Source organism: Rhipicephalus microplus, chromosome 6, assembly GCF_043290135.1.
Source record: "Rhipicephalus microplus isolate Deutch F79 chromosome 6, USDA_Rmic, whole genome shotgun sequence".
Taxonomy (NCBI): Eukaryota; Metazoa; Arthropoda; class Arachnida; order Ixodida; family Ixodidae; genus Rhipicephalus; species Rhipicephalus microplus.
Window position 1 is genome coordinate 187,251,416 of NC_134705.1, and position 20,728 is coordinate 187,272,143.

The following is a 20,728-nucleotide window of genomic DNA, read 5'->3' on the forward strand; positions in this document are numbered from 1 at the left end:
TTGCCTTACGTGTGTGAAACGGCTAGGAAAAAAAAAAGCTCTTAGCGTGTTTCACGCAACGGATGCAACTTCCGAGAAATTAGGACGCACATTTCGATCATATATATATGAACTTTGAGGCTTATTAGGAAAAAAAAAGTTTACCCAGTCTAAAAAAAACGAGAAAAAAAAACAATTGAATCCTATCGGATTTTCATGCAGGAATCAATTAGAACAAATGGGAACCAATTGCCATCTCTTTACTTCCTATTGGTAACGATTGGGTCACAGGACAAACCAATATTGGATTTGCCAATTGGAATGAAGTGGACCAATAAATGGCACCAATTGGAAAATTTTTGGTTGCAATTGGTTATGATTGAATCATATTTAAACCAGTTGAACTTCCCAGTTGGGAAATATTGGGAAATGTTTTTTTTTTTTTTCCAATCGGTTACGATTAACTCCAATTGGGCTAGCCATTACAAATCAACTAGGCCCAAATAGCATCCCCCCATAACTTATTTAAATTTAGACTACTACCTGGAACAAACTATTAATAAAGAATTTCCATTGCAACTTGCTCCTAAATATTTTCGTTTATTTCTTCACCCATGGTCGTTGATGTTCTCATACTTTCAGCTGTGCTAAACTTTGAAGACAATCATGCTAGGCTCCTACGAACATTTTGTAAAGGAGTACAATGAATGTTTCCAAGTGCCAAATTTACTCATGTGCTACCATCACTGATTAAAGGGACTAGTGTTGGACATATATATTGGCAAACTTTGGCTATATAATGCCAGATGGTTTTGCCAAATGTCTGGTGTCAGGAATCATAACAGTTATACCGTCATCATACAATCTCGATTCAATATGTTTACATTGCCTGCCAATTTTCATTTTGTACCTTAACTCACATGCCTGTTTAAATTACTTGCAATATAATAAATACCTGTTCTGTTGGGTTTGATAAGCTTGCCACAGTTATTGCACAGCTTTATATCTACAGACCCCATGGTTATCATGTAGGGTGAAGAATCCAGGATAGTAAATGCTCCATTCTTCACCATTCCTTCTTCTATTGTTGCATCGTAGCAATCTTGAATACAGATCTGCATAATTAAGTATGCTAGTGCTTCTATAACAACAGCTCTTTACATACTCTGAGTCTTTCTTTTTTTTTTCTCAGCAACTGGCAAAGCAATTGGAAATAGCGAGACGTCACTGGGAAGCCCTGCACAGCCATGAAGAACATCTGGTCCGCGTCGCTCCGGCCGGACCATGGCTGGACGAAGTTGCGAAGCAGTCCCACGAGTCGCTTCGTCGCCTTGAGGCACTCGAAGCGAGGACGAAACAGCTCGAGAGGTGGTGTTCTCACTGGGACGCGCTGAAGCAAGAACTGCGCAATCTAGACGCTAACATGGCGGATGTTCTGCAAAGAGTCGAGGCAGCTGCGTCAAGTTCGCACCAGCCCAGCTCACAGGAACAGGTGTTCAAGGTACGTTCTGAAACATTATTTAACCTCGGGATCATCTGCCGTGTAACATTAGTGCCTAGGCATTACGCAACCAAACACAATGCAACGGGCACTATGAAAGATACATACTTTTCAGGGAAAGACACTCGCGAGACGAGATCAACGAGACACGGTAACAACACCGCGTACCCGTCAGTCTGCTGACGGCAGTGGATATTTATCGGCAGGATGATACAACTTCAAGACAAAAGAGGCTGCTATAGCAATCAATCAATAAGGTCTTTATTTCAGCTTGTACTCACAAACTGGGGATAGGGAGAAGGAAGCAGTGAATTTAACGCCGCTTGACGGGCCTTGCCATCCGTACATGTCAGCAGTAGGCACAAAGCGGAAGACAATTACGGTACGGAAGGTTCATACAAAACACTATGCATTTACAAAACAAAACAAAAAAGAAATTAATAAACTGGTGCAAAGACATTTGTATCCTAATAACGAACAACTAATTGGCAATCGACAGTTACTCAAGATCTGAATTTCCTAGTTGTCGAAAATGACTATGTCACGCTAGTACTAAAGCTGGAAACGCATGCTGCTTTTTTTGTAAGCTAAAAACCCAATGTGTGGTGAATACTGGAATTACGACTGACCATGTCAGTTGCTATAGCAAGGCTACAAAGAACATTTTCTGTGTTGAAGTTGCATCATCCCGCCGATAGATATCTGCTGCCATAGCCGTACCAACAGACAGACACCATTGTTACTTTACCTGGTTGAATACTCTTTGCAAGCAAGCAAAAAAATATCTCCACCTAAACTATATATATCTTGCACCATTCGTGGCCACAGACCCGATTCCCAGTTATTGCTGTGTGCCGTCATGGCACTGCCAAGCGTTGAAATATGCAGTAACAATGAGCAGTTCTTTGGGCGTCAAACTCTCCTGCAGGAAAAGTTAGACCAGCTGAACCAAGCCATAAATGCGTCGAGCAAGTGCCTGGAGCAGGTTACGTCAGACTGTGTCGCCACAGAATCGGAGGCTGTGAGAAGTCACATAGAGCACACCAGCAAGGCTGCCAAGGCATTGTTGGAATGTGGGAAATTCTCTCCGGACCAAAAAGAACAGGCGAAGAAGTGCGTGGAACAGTTCGCCAGTTGCTGCGAAGAGCTGGACCGGCGGAAGAAACGGGAAGACGAGAAGGCCGTGTCTAAACCGAGTGGCAACGCTGTTGAGCAGCTAAAACAAGAGAATGAGGTGAGCTAGCTTGGGTTGCTCCTGTGCAGGCTTGCAGCCAGGGAAGGTGCTCTGGTTCCCCCCCCCCCCCCCCCCCCCGGAAAAAAGTTCAGATTGACAGGGGTGTTTTATCGAGGACAAATAGCAAATATAGGTGTTTTTCAGGGCCTTGAACAAGTGCCCCCCGCCCTAAAACAATAAAAATTCCTGACTACAAACCTGCTTTTGTGTATCACTGTTAATATGACCAATTGGAAAACTGCAGGATTGTAGAGTACTCGGGTGTAGAGAACCTCTGAACATGCTATTGTTCTAATTGACATGGCAAAAAACAAAAAGAAAAACTTTTCTCAGCTGGCTTTGCAAAAGCCATTTCGTGCGAACTCCTTGTTTTAATAAAACCAAGCTATACACTCAAACCTACATATAACAAACCCAGATATAACGAATATTTGGTTATAACTAAGTAAATTAAAAATACAGCACTACAAAGATATGTTTGTAATAAATTTTCATATACGACGAAGTATTTTGGTGACAGGTTTGACTTTGTTATACATAATTTTGAGTGCATTTCTCCTGAAGCTGTACATTAGCTTACATGCAGAAATGTATCCATTTAGCAAGAAATCATCTTTGTACATTACTCTCAGAGCTGATAAAAGTGCAGTCGCATGTGAATATAAACATCGCAAGAGGGGCCAGGTATTTCACATAAAAAGCCTGGTTGCAGTGCAGATTAACTCAGTTGTAAATCGGCGCTCGTCTGCACCTGTCTGTGTCTCCCGTCTTCGTCTGTCGCGCTGTATTACTCCAAGTTGCTAGTCAAGTTGCTTGTGGCACGTCTTTCTGTGTTTTTACATTCTATGTAGTAATCTTTTTGGCGCCGTTACGGTTGTTTCCAAACTCACATGTTCACGAGTTTCGTGCTCCTGTCAGGAATCGCAGAGGCACAAGGACGACTGCGATGGACTGCTGCGTTACGGTGCGTCTATTGGAACTTTGCTCTTGGACGAGGACATCAGGAAAGCATTGGACAGCCAGCTCGCCGCCGTCAAGCAGTCGTGCAATGAGACTGAAGGGACGCTGCAGCAAAGGTGAGCGAGGCCTGAACATCGTGGGCTTTGTGTCAACGTTAATCGGACATAGTAATGTCGTGAGTACAGTTGAACCTTGTTCATATGTTATTGAAAAAATGTGGGAAAGAAACATACTGTGCGACAAAGTGTACAGTACAAATTCACTAAAAACATCAAGCAGTTTCACGTAAAAGCGATATCGCGAACATTGGTCCCGGGAAATCGGTACAAAACGGGGACGTATTAATGAGGTTTCACTGGATGCATGTTTAGTACTCTGGAAGATAAATTCAGTGCATGAAAGCTGTTACATGTTGACTGACTGCAATGGTATGAAATTTTATGTCGTAAATTTCATAGACCATACAAAATTTGTGTTAAAGAAATACATATGTGAAAGTCTTATAGTTTAACACAAAGAAATGTTGCAGAATAACAGGAACTGGTGTTGGTTCCCCTCATGTCTTCTGTTTTTATGGGATTTTTTTTTTCTTTTTTTGCATTAAACCAGAATAAGATGTCTATGTTTTAGGACACATTTTCAATTGGTATAGGCATAATTCTGCAAGCACTCAAAAGAGTTTCGTCATATTTAATTTTACAGCACATTGAGGCTGAACGGCATGGCTGGCCTGCAGCAAGAGTTCGACGTGAGGCTAGAAGAGTTCATCCTCTGGCTCGACAATATGGAAGCATATCTCACCTCTGCCATCGTACCAGCAGAGGCGCAGCGTGAACTGAAGCTGCTGAATGTGAGTGCTGTCATTTTGCTGGCGCACTTTCGTGTGATCTGTGATCCGCACCATCGTAAAAGAGTGTAAAGTTTTTCTGAATAAGTTGAAGACTGTAAGGCATCTTCCAGTTGAGAAAACTTTTGTTTTGGCACTTGCGTACACTTCTTTACATAGGAGGTTCTCTTTAAAAACTAAAGGTCCCTAGAAGTTCGCTTAGCTCACGGAAAGGTTGTCGTTAGAAAAGTGTTCTGCGTCTTTGATAGGTTAAACAAAGAATCACAAACTTATCATTTTGCAAAGTGAAATCAACCGGGTTTTTGAGTGTTGTCAGACCAGCCTTGTTATTTCTTCACAGTGGACATTGAAGGATATTCGAAAACTTCCTTCTATGGCTTTGTAACATGCAAGCACACTAGAACTGTTTGCAACTCATTCTAGCAGTCATGATTTTCTGTGTGGGACCAAGAATGGTTGCCACGGTGTTTTAATAATAGTAGTAGTAGTAGTAAAGTGAACCCTCACCCATGTGAATTTCTTTTTTTTACATCAGAAGCTTCAGTACTGTACTTGGTATGGCTTGGACATCTTGTGATAGTCTGCTTCTTTTCAAACTATTACAGCGAAAGCTGTTATGAGGTCACAACTCGGGTCACGTGTCATGGTAGCTGTCAGCTGCTGCCGCCGCCGCCGGTGTCCGTAACCACATTGCATAAAATTAGACAAAAAAAACTACCGCCAATGACACAGTGGGGCTCGAAGCCGGGTCCGCTGGGTGCCAGCACAGTATTCTACCACTGAGCTACGCCAGTGCTTCGGACTTGCTGGCAAACTTGCCTTAGGCAGACTTGATGTCGGTAAAGCAATCGCGTTAATACGACTTATAAAGCGTTTTAAAACGGCAAAAGAACAACCTGTCATCGCACAGGGCAAGTAGTGTAATGAGTGGGTCGTCCAATGCTCCAACCCATTACAAAAGCTTGTTCTTGTTCACCTATCAATGGTGGCGCATACCCACTTCAGGCACAATTCCTCGTCAGCCACTGCATGAACAATTGGCACAAAATTCCTTGCAAGTGTTTAGCGGATACCACCACTCTCAGAAGAAGGACGAAAAATAGCTTAGCAAATCCCGGCCTTCTAACAAAAAATCTTAATAATAATGCCCTAGTGGGTATCAAGCAAGTGTGCTTGCAGTAGTTACCCAATGAGTGTTTTGCAAAGGCTCTAAAAGGCCGCTCTTATAGCTTTCTATGTGACTCTACTACACTTTACACGCGGGCCTGTGTTTTGTTGTTGCCATTGTTGTTTAGCTAATTATAGCTCTAGCCACTGCAGATATTTCTCTTCTGCTCAATAGAAGTGAAAGAAAACGGAACCATTAATGAAATCGGCTTTAGAAAGTTTGTGGTAGACATCAGCAGTGCTGCGGTTGACCCATATATGCCTATGCCCAGTGTCCTACATGTAGGACGCTGAAACTTTTCAGTGTAACTTGGAACGTTTTTTTCTCTGAAAAAGCTAGCGCCACCTAAGATGTGTTTATGACGCCCTGTCCTCGTCACATGCAAGTCTAGGTGATCGCTGGGCTACAAATAGTCACGTGCTTTCAGTCACAAAATGGCTATTTCGCGTGCGTGTAGCTGAGCGCCATATAGCGAAAGAAAATATAACTAAAACAGAGTCAAGTTTTTCTCGATGCTGCTGATATTTTTGTCAATTGTTCATCAGTTGTTGGGTGTCAATAACTTTCGTATGACAGTGATAGGCGCTAATGTTTCTTTGTTTGCGGTGTGTTAAACATTGGTGTCCTACATATAGGACGACTCCAAAACCATTGTTCGAAATAGTTTCGTTTTATTAATAAAAGCCTTATTCTGTTTTCTGAGGTCATAGAAGCAATAATTTGCGGGAAATAAAATATTTTTGTTAACTTTCCTAGGTTTAAGCATATATAGGTTAAAGGGACACTAAAGTCAAATAACAGTTTAAGTCAGAGTGGAAGCTCATTGTATGACAATGTCTAAAATGACCATATTATCAACAGAAGTGCCCTACTTACCGAGAAATTAATGTAAATGCTTGAGAATACATGCGTCACAAGTAGGACATTTGCAAAATGATCCCGATGATATCAGACTAACTGCCTACAAATAATCACTAGTAATTGAACTAGCTGCACTAATCAAAGAACCTTCTGCGCATCAAGATCGAGATGTAATAAAATGCTTTCTGTTAAATTCTGTTTGATTCATGGAAAAAAAAAACCTCCGGACCCTATTACAGGGAATGCCACGAGTGGTTCAAAAGTACAATTTTTGCCTGCCTAAACTGAACAGGCGTGCCATCTAACGACGCTCAGTTGAACCAACCACGCCAGCCATCTCTGAGGCCGTGGTAGTAAATTTTTCAGTGACTGTTCTTGCTACTGTGGCTTCCGCCATTTTCGCTCTGCGGCTACTGGTGTAAGCCGGGCAACATTGCGCACGGCAACAGTGGCATGAGGCGGCCACTTTCAGGCGGGTAATTTGAAGTGTGCTAACGAAATGCGGACCACTGAAACGGGATTTTATTTCAAAATAAGCACTTCCTTGGCACAAAAGTAGCACTACAAGGTTTCTGGACCGCTATTTCGGCAATCAACATCGACCTAATATTTGCCTTTAGTGTCCCTTTGGAGCAGGCATTGTCCTCACGCCGACCTTTCAAGCACTGTTACCGCATCTCTTTGTTTTCTCTCTGCACTCTCAGGATAAGAAGCAAGATGTGACTGAACACGGCGAACCACTGAAGCAGCTACAGACTACTCTCAGCGATTTGCTCAAGCACTACCACGACCTAGTACCTGCTGCCGATCAGGACAAGGCTAAGGAACAGCTGGCCGATGCCGAGAGGCGCTGGCAGGCCTTGGTGCCGCTCATCGAGGAACGCCGAAACAGGTGCGTCAATCACTCTCTATTTTTACACTCATCGCCGAAGAAATATATCTTCACACTCATCCCTGAAAAAATAACAAGACACTAGAAAAAGAAACAATGAAACACAAGCACTCATTCATGACCAAAGCTTCATTCATACAAACCACACATATAATGTACAGAAAGTTTAAAATGACATTAATTGCTTTGCACAGAAAGTTTAAAATGACATTAATTGCTTTGCACAGCTGGGAAAAGAACTATTTCTGGGACATGTATCACTGATCTTTTGTTCACTTCTATCTTTTATCATGCTTACTGTGGTCTTTGAGCCAGTGCAATTGAAAGGCTAGCTGTACTGGTGTACACAATTTTATCTAGATATGCATGGTTTGTGTGAATAAGCCTTTAGTCGTCAGTCGGCACTCGGGTTTCATCGTTTAATCTTCTGGTGTCTTGTTCATTTCATGCTGTGTGTAAGGATGCGGATGTATAGACACGCTACCTCGAACGAATGGAACCCTCCTGTATTGCCCAATCGACCGATGTCACTGCTTTTAAGGCTGCTGTTGAATGCGATGTTTACTCTTAGCAGCATTTTTCTTAGTCTTATTTTTCTTATTATGTATACTCTTACCCACTCCCTTCTGTAACTCTTTTGGGCCCTGAAGGTACTAAAATAAATAAATAAATAAATAAAATACTGTGGGTCAATTAGTCTTGCACGTTACAAAGGGGGAACCTCTACGATAGAAATCTGTCTAGAGCAACGCAGGACCGTGGTTGCTTCAGGGCACTCTCAGGCTATGAAAAGGGGCATGATGCCTACTTACATTGTGTCACGTGCAGTGTTGAGCTACCAGGTGTATCCAATAAGATTGCAGCAAATTTAGGTCACAAGACATTTTTTAAGTGATCGGCTTGGTTACGCTAAGCTAGTTTTAAAAGATTTTATTGAAGCAGCAGATAGAGGTGAAGATGCTTACCTACAATCTCTGCTTACAACTTAGATCAGCCACTTTTTTCAACTGTTTTCACGGGCTTTACGTCCAGAATGACGCAGATGTCTGTTGACCATGTCAACACATGAAGGGAACTGTAATCAAACACGTATGTCGCCTGCTTTTGTCTGGATGTAGTACTTTTGCAATACGTGCACAGAAAAGCGAGTGGCTTGTCTGCACGCATGCAACCCAATACATCTGGACATCCTTGACATCATTACATTTATTTACTACGGTGGTGGTTTTGGGACGTTTAAACCCCTCATATCAATCAGCATTTATTTACTACAGCAGCCCACAACAGTAGTCTATCGCCAGAAATACAGTCTTATCTGAGAAACAAACCAAAATGCTTATCACTCTTCTTATCATACGCCATGAAGAGCGAAGCCTTTGTGTCTAGCGATGGGAACACACCGTGATATGCGCTCGTATACGTTTGAGGATTCGTCGAGACAGATGCGTTGGCAATCAGCCAACAGGCCCCTAGTCAGCACAGACATGCGTACTTGTCTATCAGACTTGCGTCGGCCGCACTCATCCTTTTGTCTTGTCTCTGCAGATTAAGTGCTGCGAACACCTTATGGGAGGAAGTCAAGCAGTTGGCCGGCAGGCTCGCAAACGTGCGGACCGCGGAGGAGACCCTCGGCCGTACCTTTGGTGGCGACCTGGAAAGCCTTTTGCAAACAGTTGAAACACTGGAGGTAAGGACTTCGTTGAGCTTACTTATTGACAAAATTGCGATTTTAGGTGGTTTTGCAGCGAACTCGTCTTTATCTATCCTTTACCATTCTCATCATTGTTGTCGTCGTCGCAGTAGTAGTAGTAGTAGTAGTATGTGTCACACAGATTATGTGACCAGAGTGGGGAATAAATAGAGAAATTAATTTATTCAATGAAACGGTGATAGTGCACGCTAATGTTTTACATGTTCCTCATGTTTTCACACACAGCGCCTGCTGCCCGAAGTTCAAGAAATAGAAGTCCCGCTGAACAACGTCAGCCGCCGGTACGAGGGCCTAGTTCAGGACTGTCCGGTAGATGAGAGCCTCGGTGCGTACATCGATCAGTTGCACGACGACTGGCTCGCGAGGAGGCGCTCAGTGCAAGAATCCCTGGAACGCTACCGCGAAGCGACGCACACCTGGGAGCTGTGGGACGCCCTGCGGGAGCAGCTCGTGCTGTGGCTGACCGAGAAGGACTTGGTCGTCAGCAGGCTTGAGATGGGACACGCCACGGAGGACGACGACCCAGAGGTACGTCCTGCTGTTCACGTAAGGAAATCCACCGAAGAATAAGGATGGGTTGGTGGGTGTACGGTAGGCATTTTCAACTTATTACCGGTAACTTGTCACTGTCACTAAAACAAAAGTACACAACCACTGCATCTTGCCAGTCCTAACATGTGGCACAGAAACCTTAAGAATGACAGAGAGACTCGAAAAGAAGCTACAGACCACACAGGATGCAATAGAACGAGAAATGATGGGTGTAGCACTAAGAAATGGGAAGATATTTGAGTGAGTCAGAGAACAAGCGGACAGCGGATGATCTTAAGACATCGTAAAGGAAAGAAGTGGACTTGAGCTGGACACATACTGAAATAACAAGGAAAATATGGGGAGTGAGAGTGTCGATCGTAACAGGTGCCACCAGATGGGAAGAGTGAAAGGTGATGGCCAAGGGTCAAGTGAAGCAGCTAAATTTAGAAATTCGCAGGCATCCGCTGTAAACTCTCAGTATACAACATATATCGCCTGAAAAGAAAACAACTTTCTTTTATACGATTGGTTTTGGGCTTTTGTTCTGCACCCATGCTCGTGTCTCAGCAAATGGAATTCCTGTTAACTGAAGATATTTTCCTGGTCCCTTTGGGTTCTTTTGACGAGAGCTTACTGTAATGGGATCGGATTGCACAGGACAGGGTGGTTTAAAGGACATGGGGGGCGGCCTTCTTCCTGTCGTGGACATGAGGCAGTGTCATGTGATGGTGACTGGAGGTGTTGTTACTTCTGACAAAATTTTAACGGAAGCACGCGCTGCATTGCAGGCACTGCGACAGGAGCTTCTTCAAGGCAGCACCCGGTTCAACGAGCTGAGAGCCACCGGCTCGGAGGTAGAGCGGTTCGGCCTACTGCTGGCCGGCATCGCCACGGGTCCAGCACTGGGAGAGCTGCATCTTTACTGGCAAGACCTGTGCCAGCGTGCAGGTGCCCTGGTTGGAACCGGGTCACTGGATGAGGTCAGTGAATCCAGAAATCCGGAGCAATAGACACTTTTCATTGTCTGCAAGTGTGCTTCTCTGCATTGCACACTTGCCCAACTGACGGTAGCACCCGTTGTGCTTCATGTTGGAGAGGAGGTTTTAGTTACAAGTGCCAGGGCTTGTCTATTACGCATATTTATGTTAAAGATGGGAGAGTTTATGGTTTCTGCATCATAGCGAATATGAACTGCGCTTGCATGCACTGTTTGCAGAAGTGACTAGCCGACAGTACTTGGGCTGCTAAATGCATCGCAAAAATGTTAGCTTTACAACCAGAAAAAAGGGTTCATTGCTTCTGCGTCTGGTGTTGTGTCACCGACAGTCGCCATAATCCAGAGTCTGCCCAATAACAATGCAAAGAATCTAAAAAAACGGGAAAGAGTGTCACTTGCGACTCACGCAAGCGATGCTCTTTGTATGGGTGCATCCTAACCATTTGGATCAACAATGAATTGACTTGCCCAAAAACATCTTTGTTTAGTAGTGCAATGTACTATGTTGGTGCAATTTCATGTCCGATTTTTTATTTGTTTGTTTGTTTATTCGTTTACGAAAAACAAACATGGAAAAGTAGGCCATGCTAGTCATATTTGTTCAGTTTTGGCACGAAGTTTCTAGTTTAGCACGGAATGTAAGAAGCAAAATTTTGAACATGGTTTTCCTCCTGCGGACTGTATTAGCCTAACGTTAATGCAATATTGGCACACACTATATGCACTACTTTAAGACAGACTCCAAGGGGGAGTCTGCAGGCGAGACGAGAAATGGTTTGCATACATATACTAGCTTTAGAGATATGCTGTATTTTGTCCATTTTTATTGCACCGTCAAGATTCGAGTCGCATCAACCTTTATTGGCAGTCATCGACGCATCCCACCCGCATGGAACGACTGCAGCATACAACTTAGCACATGTATTTTACGCTTCCGTTGATTATTTCACTGCGCACTTTTCAATGAGCAGACCATCTCGTTTTTGATATTCCTTTTATTGCTGATTATAGTTGCAGGCTCATTTAAAATAGAGCCGGCAATGTTGCCTTAGGATGTGTCAAAACCAGTTTTCATCTGAGCTGCCACTTTTGCAGAGCAAATGCTTTAATGTCCCCAATGGTGGCTTGTTTGCAGGGCGAGAAACCAATTCAAGAAGACTTAGAGCAAAGTCAGCAACCAACTGGTAAGTGCATCAGGGAACTTTCGTGGAACCTTCTAGTGACTATATTCTAAGCAAGTCTATTTTGCTATCGCTAAAAGTTCTTAACTTCCAAGTTTATAGACAGCTGTGTCCTGTAATTTGAAACCCCTAGGGCAATAGCCTGTGCGAGTTATTATGCTTGATCTACTACATACAGGGCTCATAGAGCGAATGCCTAAAAAAGAAGAAAGAAATAGGTTGGTTTTTTATTTATTTGTTGCTTTAAGATTCCACTGTATAAGCATTTATTTTTAACACTGTATCTATGACTAGACTTTTCTTCAATTACTTTGTTATAATTTATTATTCAATGTTTGTTATATTGAATCATCAGTGTAATAAAGGGTACCAAATAGCTGTGCAGAAAAAGAATGACAGGAACACGAGTGCTTTAATATAAACCGCAACTATAGTTGGACTAAATAATTTCATTTATTATATTTTTTTCTCTCGCAGACGCCGCTTCCTCATCCATCATTCCTACTGTTGCCAGCGAGCACGGCGAAGTTACACCGGACAAGCTTCCAATCGCCGGAGCCGCTTCACAGAATCTTGTGAGTGACCACTGAGAATTCATTTAGATATTGGCATGTCATGCAGAAAAAAACATTTTATAATTTTTGTGGGATCCCTGCTCTGCATACTGTGCCTCAAGACATTCATGAAAAAATCGCCGCCCAAGCACTCCGTACAAATGGTTAACCAGCGAAAGCTGGTTAACCATTTGTACGGTGTTTAGCAGTGGGTTCAACCGAATGCTGCACTGAAGCCTTTCACAATTATTGGTTTCATGTTTGTGCTTCTTATTGAGGTTAGACACATATGTGGCTTGGGGTTTACCAGTGTTTATTTGACAAGCCGCACATAGTGCCTTGTATGATCACGGTCATAGAAGAGTGTAATGAGTGATTAGACGCATTTTGCAAAGCGTTAATCACAGTGGTTGTTCTCAAACCACAGGCAGTCACAGACGTCACAGTGAACGCGCTTCTGCAATCGGCACATTGACGCTGCAGCGCCGTTAACTTAAACTTAGCCATGTTTGACATCCCGAGCTCACTCGCAGTGCAGCCACTGGCGCGCGCACTTGTGTACGACGTTGCGAACGACTTAACTGATAACACAGTAAATTTAGACTGCTGATGACATCGCTGCCGGATGGTTTTTCGTTTCTCCTAGCCATGTACAGCCTTCACTATGAAACTCTGACATTCTACCCTTTAGCTCTAAATTTATGATATTTTCAGCATTATATTAGTGCACTGTTTTGTCAAAATATTTCTTGCCAATTACAACCAACCTGTATATCTTGGCGAGCCTGAAAATTTGGTTGATCTTTTTCAGCTGCTCTCTTATTGGGTCTAATGAATTTAACCTATTTGAATATATTTGTAATATTATTTAACCAGCTGTGTGGAAACAAATAAACGACACCTCTAGTACCACTTTTTTAACTTTGTTATACCAAGGAAAATGCTGTAGTTTTGAAATGAAGTGGGCAGCCCAGTCTTCATTAGTGCATTGGTAGTGGTAGTACAAGATCACAGGTAGCTAAGTATGCACCATCATAACATGCAAAGCTCTAAATTTGGTTTTTACATACTTATTTGCAGCACCAAGTTGTAAATGTGCTCGTGAGCAACATCAGCAATGACCAGCGTCTCAGACGTATGCGGAGCTCATCGGAGAGTAGCGAAGCTGGTGGTGTGTATGCAGATTTTCTTTAAAATTCTTTTTACTTAGCCTTCGCATGTTGAACAGTATCGGGAGCAGAAGCATGAACTTGCATCTCTGCCTACTTTAACTGTACTTTATGTACTTTATGGGGTTTTTTTTCTTGTTTGCTTTTAGACGAGCTGACGGATTTGCTGGAAACCGTGGCTCCTGAGAAAGCCTTTGAACAAGAACAAGAAGAGAAGCCTGACGTTTCGGATGTGGAGGAGGCACTACTGCGTCTGGAAAAGTGGCTCGAAACAGTGCCCGACCGGTTTGGACCGGACAAGATACCGGAAGACCTCGAAGGACTGACCGCACTTGTCAACTCGCATAGCGTAAGTAACGTCTCCATTCGTTTTTCTAAGTTTCCTTTTTCGCGTGATGTGTCCCCATTTTTGTCTCTCCATTTTACAGAGAACTTGTGCCTGTGCCTTTGAGAGTGACCAATCACCAGCTTTTGATCTGTCACAAAAACAAACCAAGTGTCCCCCCTGCTCCATAAGAAATAATGAAAATTTGTGGTGATATTCATTGTGTTTAAAGTATTTAATAAAGTAAAGAATTGGCTCAGCTGTGCACATGTGTTAGTTTGTCACATTTTTATAAGAGCCATCAGTCAACTAGCACTAGTCAACACAGGTATTATGCAAGTAAGTACTCCTTCACTGTGGAGTTCCTAGATTGTGCCTTTAAACTTAAACACTTGAAAAATGAGCCCCCTAAAAAGGCTGCTGTGACTTGGCAAAAAGACATAGCTAAAGAAAAACTACGCACTATTGCAGTTAATGTTCCGGCAGGGGTGCTGTTAGTTCCTGCACAAGATGATAGCCATAAAATTTAAGGCCAGGAAAAAAAAACTGAAGAATGAAACTACCCACTTGTCTTGGACAGCTTCTGGTGGTTTGCAGCTATTATTAATGGTGTTAATTAAATAAGTTTTTGCCAAATTCTCTTGATTCTTCACATTACAGCCTTCCAAGAAATGGTATTAATATTCCTGTGAAAACCTTGCCTTTCCAGGACTTCCTTGACGAGTGCCGCAGATACAAGTTCCTCCTGGACTGGCTTCAAGGACAAAAGATCAGAGATTCTCATCTACAGAAAAGGCTCAAGGTATGAACTTTCATGCCTAGATTTGCTTGATACTGCGATTGTAGAGTTCTAGCTGATGGGCAAATTTCATCGTTACGTATCGTGCTTGTGATAACTCCGGTCGAGTCTGGATACGTCGAGTGTCATCTATGTTGAACCATTGTGAGAAGCCATCAAAAGTTCCCTAGGTGGCTCAGCTGCATTTGTAAACTTTTGTGCATGCTGATTTCTTCAGTGATGGGCAGTGCTGTCGGATTGTAATGCAACAATTCAGGGCAATATAATTCACATACTTTTATTTCTGCCATTTTCAATTGGTGTCATTGGTGTTGTATTAGACCTGGGAACACTTAATCAGAACCAGTGTTACTTTTAGTGACAAGATTCATAGCAACATAATGTGTTTATCTTGAGCAGTCACATGTATTATACCCCTCTTACACGAGAAAGTTTAATGTCATTTGCACCCAATGACATTTACATTTGAAGACATTAGTTGGCTGTCACACGGGGACGTCTAATGTCATTCAAAGAAAATGACTTCGGAGAACGATTGAGCTAGCCGAACTCATTCAAACAAGCTTTCGTCGCAAAAATGTACTGTCGCCAGAAGAGGGCTGTGAACAGATTATATATGAAAGAGTTAATAAATCATAACAAGTGTAAATATGGCTTTATTTTTAAGTATTGTTTAATTTATTTGCATACAATTCAACTAAGCCGTTAAAAAAGATTTGAATATTCTCGTTCACAGCGACATTCTCAAAAGCGTTGCAGGCCATGTTGGTCATGTCAGCTGTGTGCTCAGTGTTTACGCTAGCCTCGGATCTGTCAGGTATCTCACAGCTGACTCGCAGAACCCACGTCTCCCATGTCGTCAACGTAGGTGGATAGCAGCATGCAGCCTGCGTCGGAAAAAAGGGTCCATTGGATAGAAGCCAAAACTTTCACTGTGATAAGATTATGGGTGGACCACTTAGAAGAGCTGAGACGTGCCAAACGCAACGCGAAGGTTTACGCTTCTTATCCGAACGGCACGAGAAGTTGCAGTGGCTTCCTCGCACTCCGCCATGTCAGCCATATTGAACGTTTATCACATGACTTTAAGAGTGATGGTGGTTCCAGTCTCGCCTCGGCTTTGTATGAGCTACGAGCTTTTATTTGGATAGTTAAAAAACTGCATATTATCCTTTCATCTTCAATTTCATTCATGTGGAAACATTTTTTCTGACCTTTAGTATAGGTAATAAATTTCTTACACACGCTGCGAATGTTTTTGTTTAGTTCCATCTTAGCGACAACAGGATTGCCATCATTTACAAATGACATTATATCTTCCTGTGTAGCAGCACACATCTCCTAATGTCATACGACGTGCCGAATGTCATTAGACTAAAATGACATCAAACTTTCTCGTGTGACAGGGGTATTAGTCAAAGTTCTAAAGTTGAATTGGACTCTGCGAGTGCCGTAAAACAACATCTGGTTTAGTCTACCACAAGCACCTTATGTGGTCTTTACAGGCTGCTGCTGCACGGTGGGACACAGTATGCCAGAACGCGTGGAACTACCAGGAGCGTCTGCGATGGGCATTGCTGCACTGTCCGCACTACAGTAGCGCCCTCCAACAGCTGGCCCTGTGGATAATCGCCACTAGGAAATGGCTCAAGGGTCGGGATAAGGATGCCAACCTTCCAGCACGGCTCCTGGTGGCCCGTTACCGCCAGATCCTGGTTAGCCCTCTTGCCACACCTTAATTACAGCCGATGGTTCTAACTAACGTTGAGATTGTTGCAAATACTTTTGGAGTGCCGGGCTTATGCAGTCAGAAGGCTCCCTGTTAGCAAAAGAATAGGTCAGTGTTGACAAAGCATTGGGAACTGAGGCTTACTTCACCAGGCAACTGAAGACTGTTAGTGTGAATACCTGTTTGCTTGACACAGCTCAGAATCAGCTCATTCTTGCAGAGAAATCGAGAAATACGAGTTCTGAAAGAGCTCGTTTATCAGTGCAAACTTCATTTTAAATTCGCATGGCTAGCAGGTCGTAGAGTTTCAACTCTCCCTCAAATGCTGACATTGCACACAGGTGTTCGGTACATGCTTGACTTACCCTTGTTTGCAGCTTTCTTTCTGAAACTGATTGTCATTGAGGGAGGCCTCGAAGTGATCACTTTCTGTGTTGCATCCATACATTATTGAATCTTCAGTTGAAGGTTATTTCTGAGTCTGTTGTCACTTTGAATCTAATGTGCACTGTAGTCAACCTACACTCCCTTCTGTGTGTTTTTTTCAGGTGCTGCAAGACCAGTTACATCGGTTCCTACCACGGCTAAAAGCCCTGAACACGATACAAGAGTCCACGCCCACGTGCGAGGACGAGTGCGACGCTGGACAACCGCGAGAGCACAAGAAGACCAAGGATGCGAGCGAAGTGCTTGCCCTTCTGCAGTCCCTGTTGGCACTGTGCGCACTCCGAGCTAGCGCCCTTCGCAAGGACCTGCTCCAGTCCGATCTAATACCGGTGAGACGTCGCTGAACCGATAAACATCTCCGCTCCGCTTCTAGACAACGGTCATGTTGTCGTTTTGCATAACTTGCCAGCTGTGGTGTCCTGCTTATGAACGCGAGGTTGTCGGTTCAGTTATGGGTTGCGATGCCCGCATTTCGACCAGGGTGAAGTGCGAGAACACTCATGCCCATGGGTAGATTTAGGTTTACATAAAAAAATGTCGCTAGGTCAAAGTTTCACTGGACCGCCTTATAACCCTGACACTTCTTGCGGACATCAAGCTTCGCGAACCGACTTCGTTATGTCAGTGGAGATGGCTGCCACTGCAGATAAACGTATCCTTCGTAACTTTTTCCGTTTGCGTGCTAAGTGGTTGTAGCATCGGCAAAGGAAGCTTGCAGCCAGTGCATTCCAAAGCATGGCTTAGGTAGTGCCTGACCTCATTTTTTAAAGCTTGGCTTGAATCATTGCTTTTGCTCATTTGTATTTGTTTGTTGCTTTTTGAGCTGACACTTATAAGTTAGTATTTAATTACTTACTTACTGAATCGAACGTGCCGATTACTTCCTCAACCAGCAGCACTGGTGGCAAGGCTTCACTGACCTTCATTGTACGAACCTAGAGGATCGTTATCTAGTCCACATTGTTATAATGTCCATCCTTAGCAGTGCAGCTCTGAGTCATTTTTAAGGTAAACAAGAGCTAACCCCGTGCGCTCTCAAGCACCACTGACATTGACTTCGCGACCTTGCAACAGGGTTGCGAGTCGGCATTGAAATACGATTCGAGTTGAGCAGCGAGTTTTGTGCACATTTTGTGCTTTCCTGGAGAGTCGATTATTGCAGATGTAATTGAAGTCTAAAAGGTGGACGGGCACACCATTAGACGCTGTTGAATGAGTGAGATGGTTAAAATATGAATTCTTTTTCTCCTTCTTTTCTAGCATGATCCAAGTCTTGAAGAAGAGATCATTCCATCTACAATGGAAGCCCAGCAGTCAGGGTAAGCAAAATGTGATGATTTCTTAGCGCTTCTATAACTCATGACTCCGTGTCGCAGGAAATGTGTTGTCAGTGTCGGCGGCATTAGTTGTGAGCAATAAATCTAGATACCGTATTTCGCAAAATCCTCGCTTTTTTTTTTTTTTTTGCTGAAGACTGATGAAGAGTTGGGGGGTGCGAAAATTATCCAAGGAAAATTCTTCCCGAAAACTCTATGGAGCGAGGGTGAAAGAAACGAAGTGGCCACAAATCAGGATTCTCACTCTGCAACTAACTAAACCCTTCGAGAAGCACTAATGAAGACTTATTTTAACAATAAAACCACAGGTGCAACACAAAACAAGATTTATTTTAGACACAAGAGCTGCAAGCAAATAGAGAGTTTTCAATTGCCGTACACAAAGTTTGTAGGCGTAGCGTTAGCGCTTGTCACTGAACGAGAGCCTGCAAAAGGTTAGCGTACGTCAACCTTGGCCTGATGGCCATCGGAACGGAATCGTCTGCAGTTACCATCTCGCGAATAAGTTTTTCCCATCCATCCCAGTCTTAGACACACAGAAAGCCCAGCGCGTCTTGGTGGCTTTCATCTGCCCGTGCTGCTGTCGCCAGTAGCGAACACAATACTCGTCGGCTCCAAAGGACCTACCAGCAGCTCTGTTACCGTTGCATGATCAGTCACTTTCAACTTGAAAGCAGCCGTGTAGCTTCCGTATCTCCCCATAGCGTAACCACAGAATGAACACAAATGTACACTAACAGGCCTCAGCGCACACTTGCCACTTTGGCTTGGCTTGGATTGGGGCTTTGTGCGTTGATAGTACGCATAATGCCTAAGAGATGGCACCTGGCTGTCGTGCACTATCCTCATCAGTGGTTTGATAAAACAGACGACTTTATTGTTGCGATTTTCTGGTGTGCGATAATTACTCGCGGACAAAAAAAATGCTATTTTTGTTGGGCAACGCTGGAGGTGCGAGAATCGTGCAAGTTCGAGGATTACACGAGTAAATACGGCACATGCAAAGAACAAATAGGGTTCGAGCTGGATTGAACACGGTTACTTCTTGTAGCAGTCAGCCGTTCTACCGCAAAGCCACAACCGTGTTTGAAACTGCTTTGTGAAATACCATATACAGTCATGGGCTGGTGTACATTGTTGCGTGTTGAAGTGTAGAATCGCACCAGACATCGCACCGTGTCAACTGTGTAACGAGGAGGTGCTCGACGATGGCCAATCCATTACAAAAGGCTGAGCTATAACTCATCATCTGCCACAGCATCTGGACTAATTATGCGGCTATCCAGGTGCACCTGTCGTAGACACACAGTGGGTTCTTTGCAATTGCAATAGCTGCCCTAAAAGAGTTTACAGCAGCCAATGTCATGTGCACGGACGTTTCTTTCCTCGCAGCACAATTGAGCTGTCTTCAGAGAAGCGAAGCATGGCAAGCGAACTAGAAGGTCATTTAAACGGGGCTTGATAATGATGTCGCATTGAACTCTTCAAGACAAAGTTTGAGCACCCTCCAGGTTCTTTTTTCATGTTGTGCCAATTACGTGAGATTCATGTATTTCGAGGAACAGAAGAAAAAGCAGATGAAGCCGCCACAGAAAGACTACAGTGCAGAAATTATAGAGAAAAAGATAGTTTATATAAAAAAAAAGACTCTTCAATAATAGCACAAAATATGCCAATGAAAAAAGGCATTGCCTCCCGTGTCTTCTGGCTTACCGAGCTTACCGAGAAAACTCACAATTAGTTGACTCTGCTGTGAAATATCTCGAGGCCTCTTACTGTGTGACATTGCAGGGACACTTTTAAGAGCAACCTTTCTGGAATGCCACGTATGTACTAATTTTGACGTACTAGTCAAATAATTTATTTTACTTGCAGGTAATATTGATTGTAATATTACAGGTAATAAAGTATTACTGTGATAGGGTTAAAGAGCTTGTTTCGCAGAAGTTCTGGCGTCGGTGTCGTTGGTTTTGAACAAAAAATCGTCTTTGCATGACCAAAAAAACGAGAAAGATGCAAATAAAATAAATAAAAAAATTCTGGGTCTGAGTAGGAAATGAACCCGGGTTGCTTGTGTGGCAAGTGGGTGTTCTACCACATAGCCATGCTTCTGCTTGTGAATACAGTGAAAATAATTTGCTCTGCTTGGAAATGCAGTGAAGGTAACTCTCATGCTTTACAAACACACGCGTCCTGTATACATGGTTCACAATACAGCATAAAATATTGCTTTAGTAATGCATGGTACAAGCGTACATTGCCATCAGGCATCATAACATAGGATTACCATAATGTTTTCATAGTTTAAAGCCAGTCGCCCACTACAAAAAACACACACGTTACTGCACCCTTAACGCCACGATGTTGGTGCATAGCAAGTTTGCAAAGATTTTATACAGTAAGTGTTTGAAGTATGCACTAGGAACAGAGTATCGCTATCGCATTCATCTCTTTAAAGGCGAAGCATAAGAGTCTCCCAAGTTTTTTTGTTTTTTTTAATACA

The 20,728-nt window shown here is 43.2% G+C and overlaps 1 protein-coding gene across 2 annotated transcripts in view; it reads left to right on the forward strand.

The window, feature by feature from the left end:
- LOC119166998 (uncharacterized) overlaps positions 1 to 20,728 on the forward strand; it is a 398,724-nt gene that overhangs the window by 367,760 nt on the left and 10,236 nt on the right. For both annotated transcript variants that reach the window (XM_037418400.2, XM_075867251.1), the window contains 16 exons: positions 1,172 to 1,480; positions 2,409 to 2,714; positions 3,633 to 3,790; positions 4,377 to 4,524; positions 7,255 to 7,442; positions 8,988 to 9,129; positions 9,379 to 9,681; positions 10,476 to 10,667; positions 11,820 to 11,868; positions 12,343 to 12,440; positions 13,500 to 13,590; positions 13,738 to 13,937; positions 14,623 to 14,715; positions 16,218 to 16,427; positions 16,990 to 17,217; positions 18,149 to 18,207. In XM_037418400.2, the coding sequence (XP_037274297.2) occupies positions 1,172 to 1,480; positions 2,409 to 2,714; positions 3,633 to 3,790; positions 4,377 to 4,524; positions 7,255 to 7,442; positions 8,988 to 9,129; positions 9,379 to 9,681; positions 10,476 to 10,667; positions 11,820 to 11,868; positions 12,343 to 12,440; positions 13,500 to 13,590; positions 13,738 to 13,937; positions 14,623 to 14,715; positions 16,218 to 16,427; positions 16,990 to 17,217; positions 18,149 to 18,207 (2,774 nt within the window). The remainder of the gene's footprint in view (positions 1 to 1,171; positions 1,481 to 2,408; positions 2,715 to 3,632; positions 3,791 to 4,376; positions 4,525 to 7,254; positions 7,443 to 8,987; positions 9,130 to 9,378; positions 9,682 to 10,475; positions 10,668 to 11,819; positions 11,869 to 12,342; positions 12,441 to 13,499; positions 13,591 to 13,737; positions 13,938 to 14,622; positions 14,716 to 16,217; positions 16,428 to 16,989; positions 17,218 to 18,148; positions 18,208 to 20,728) is intronic.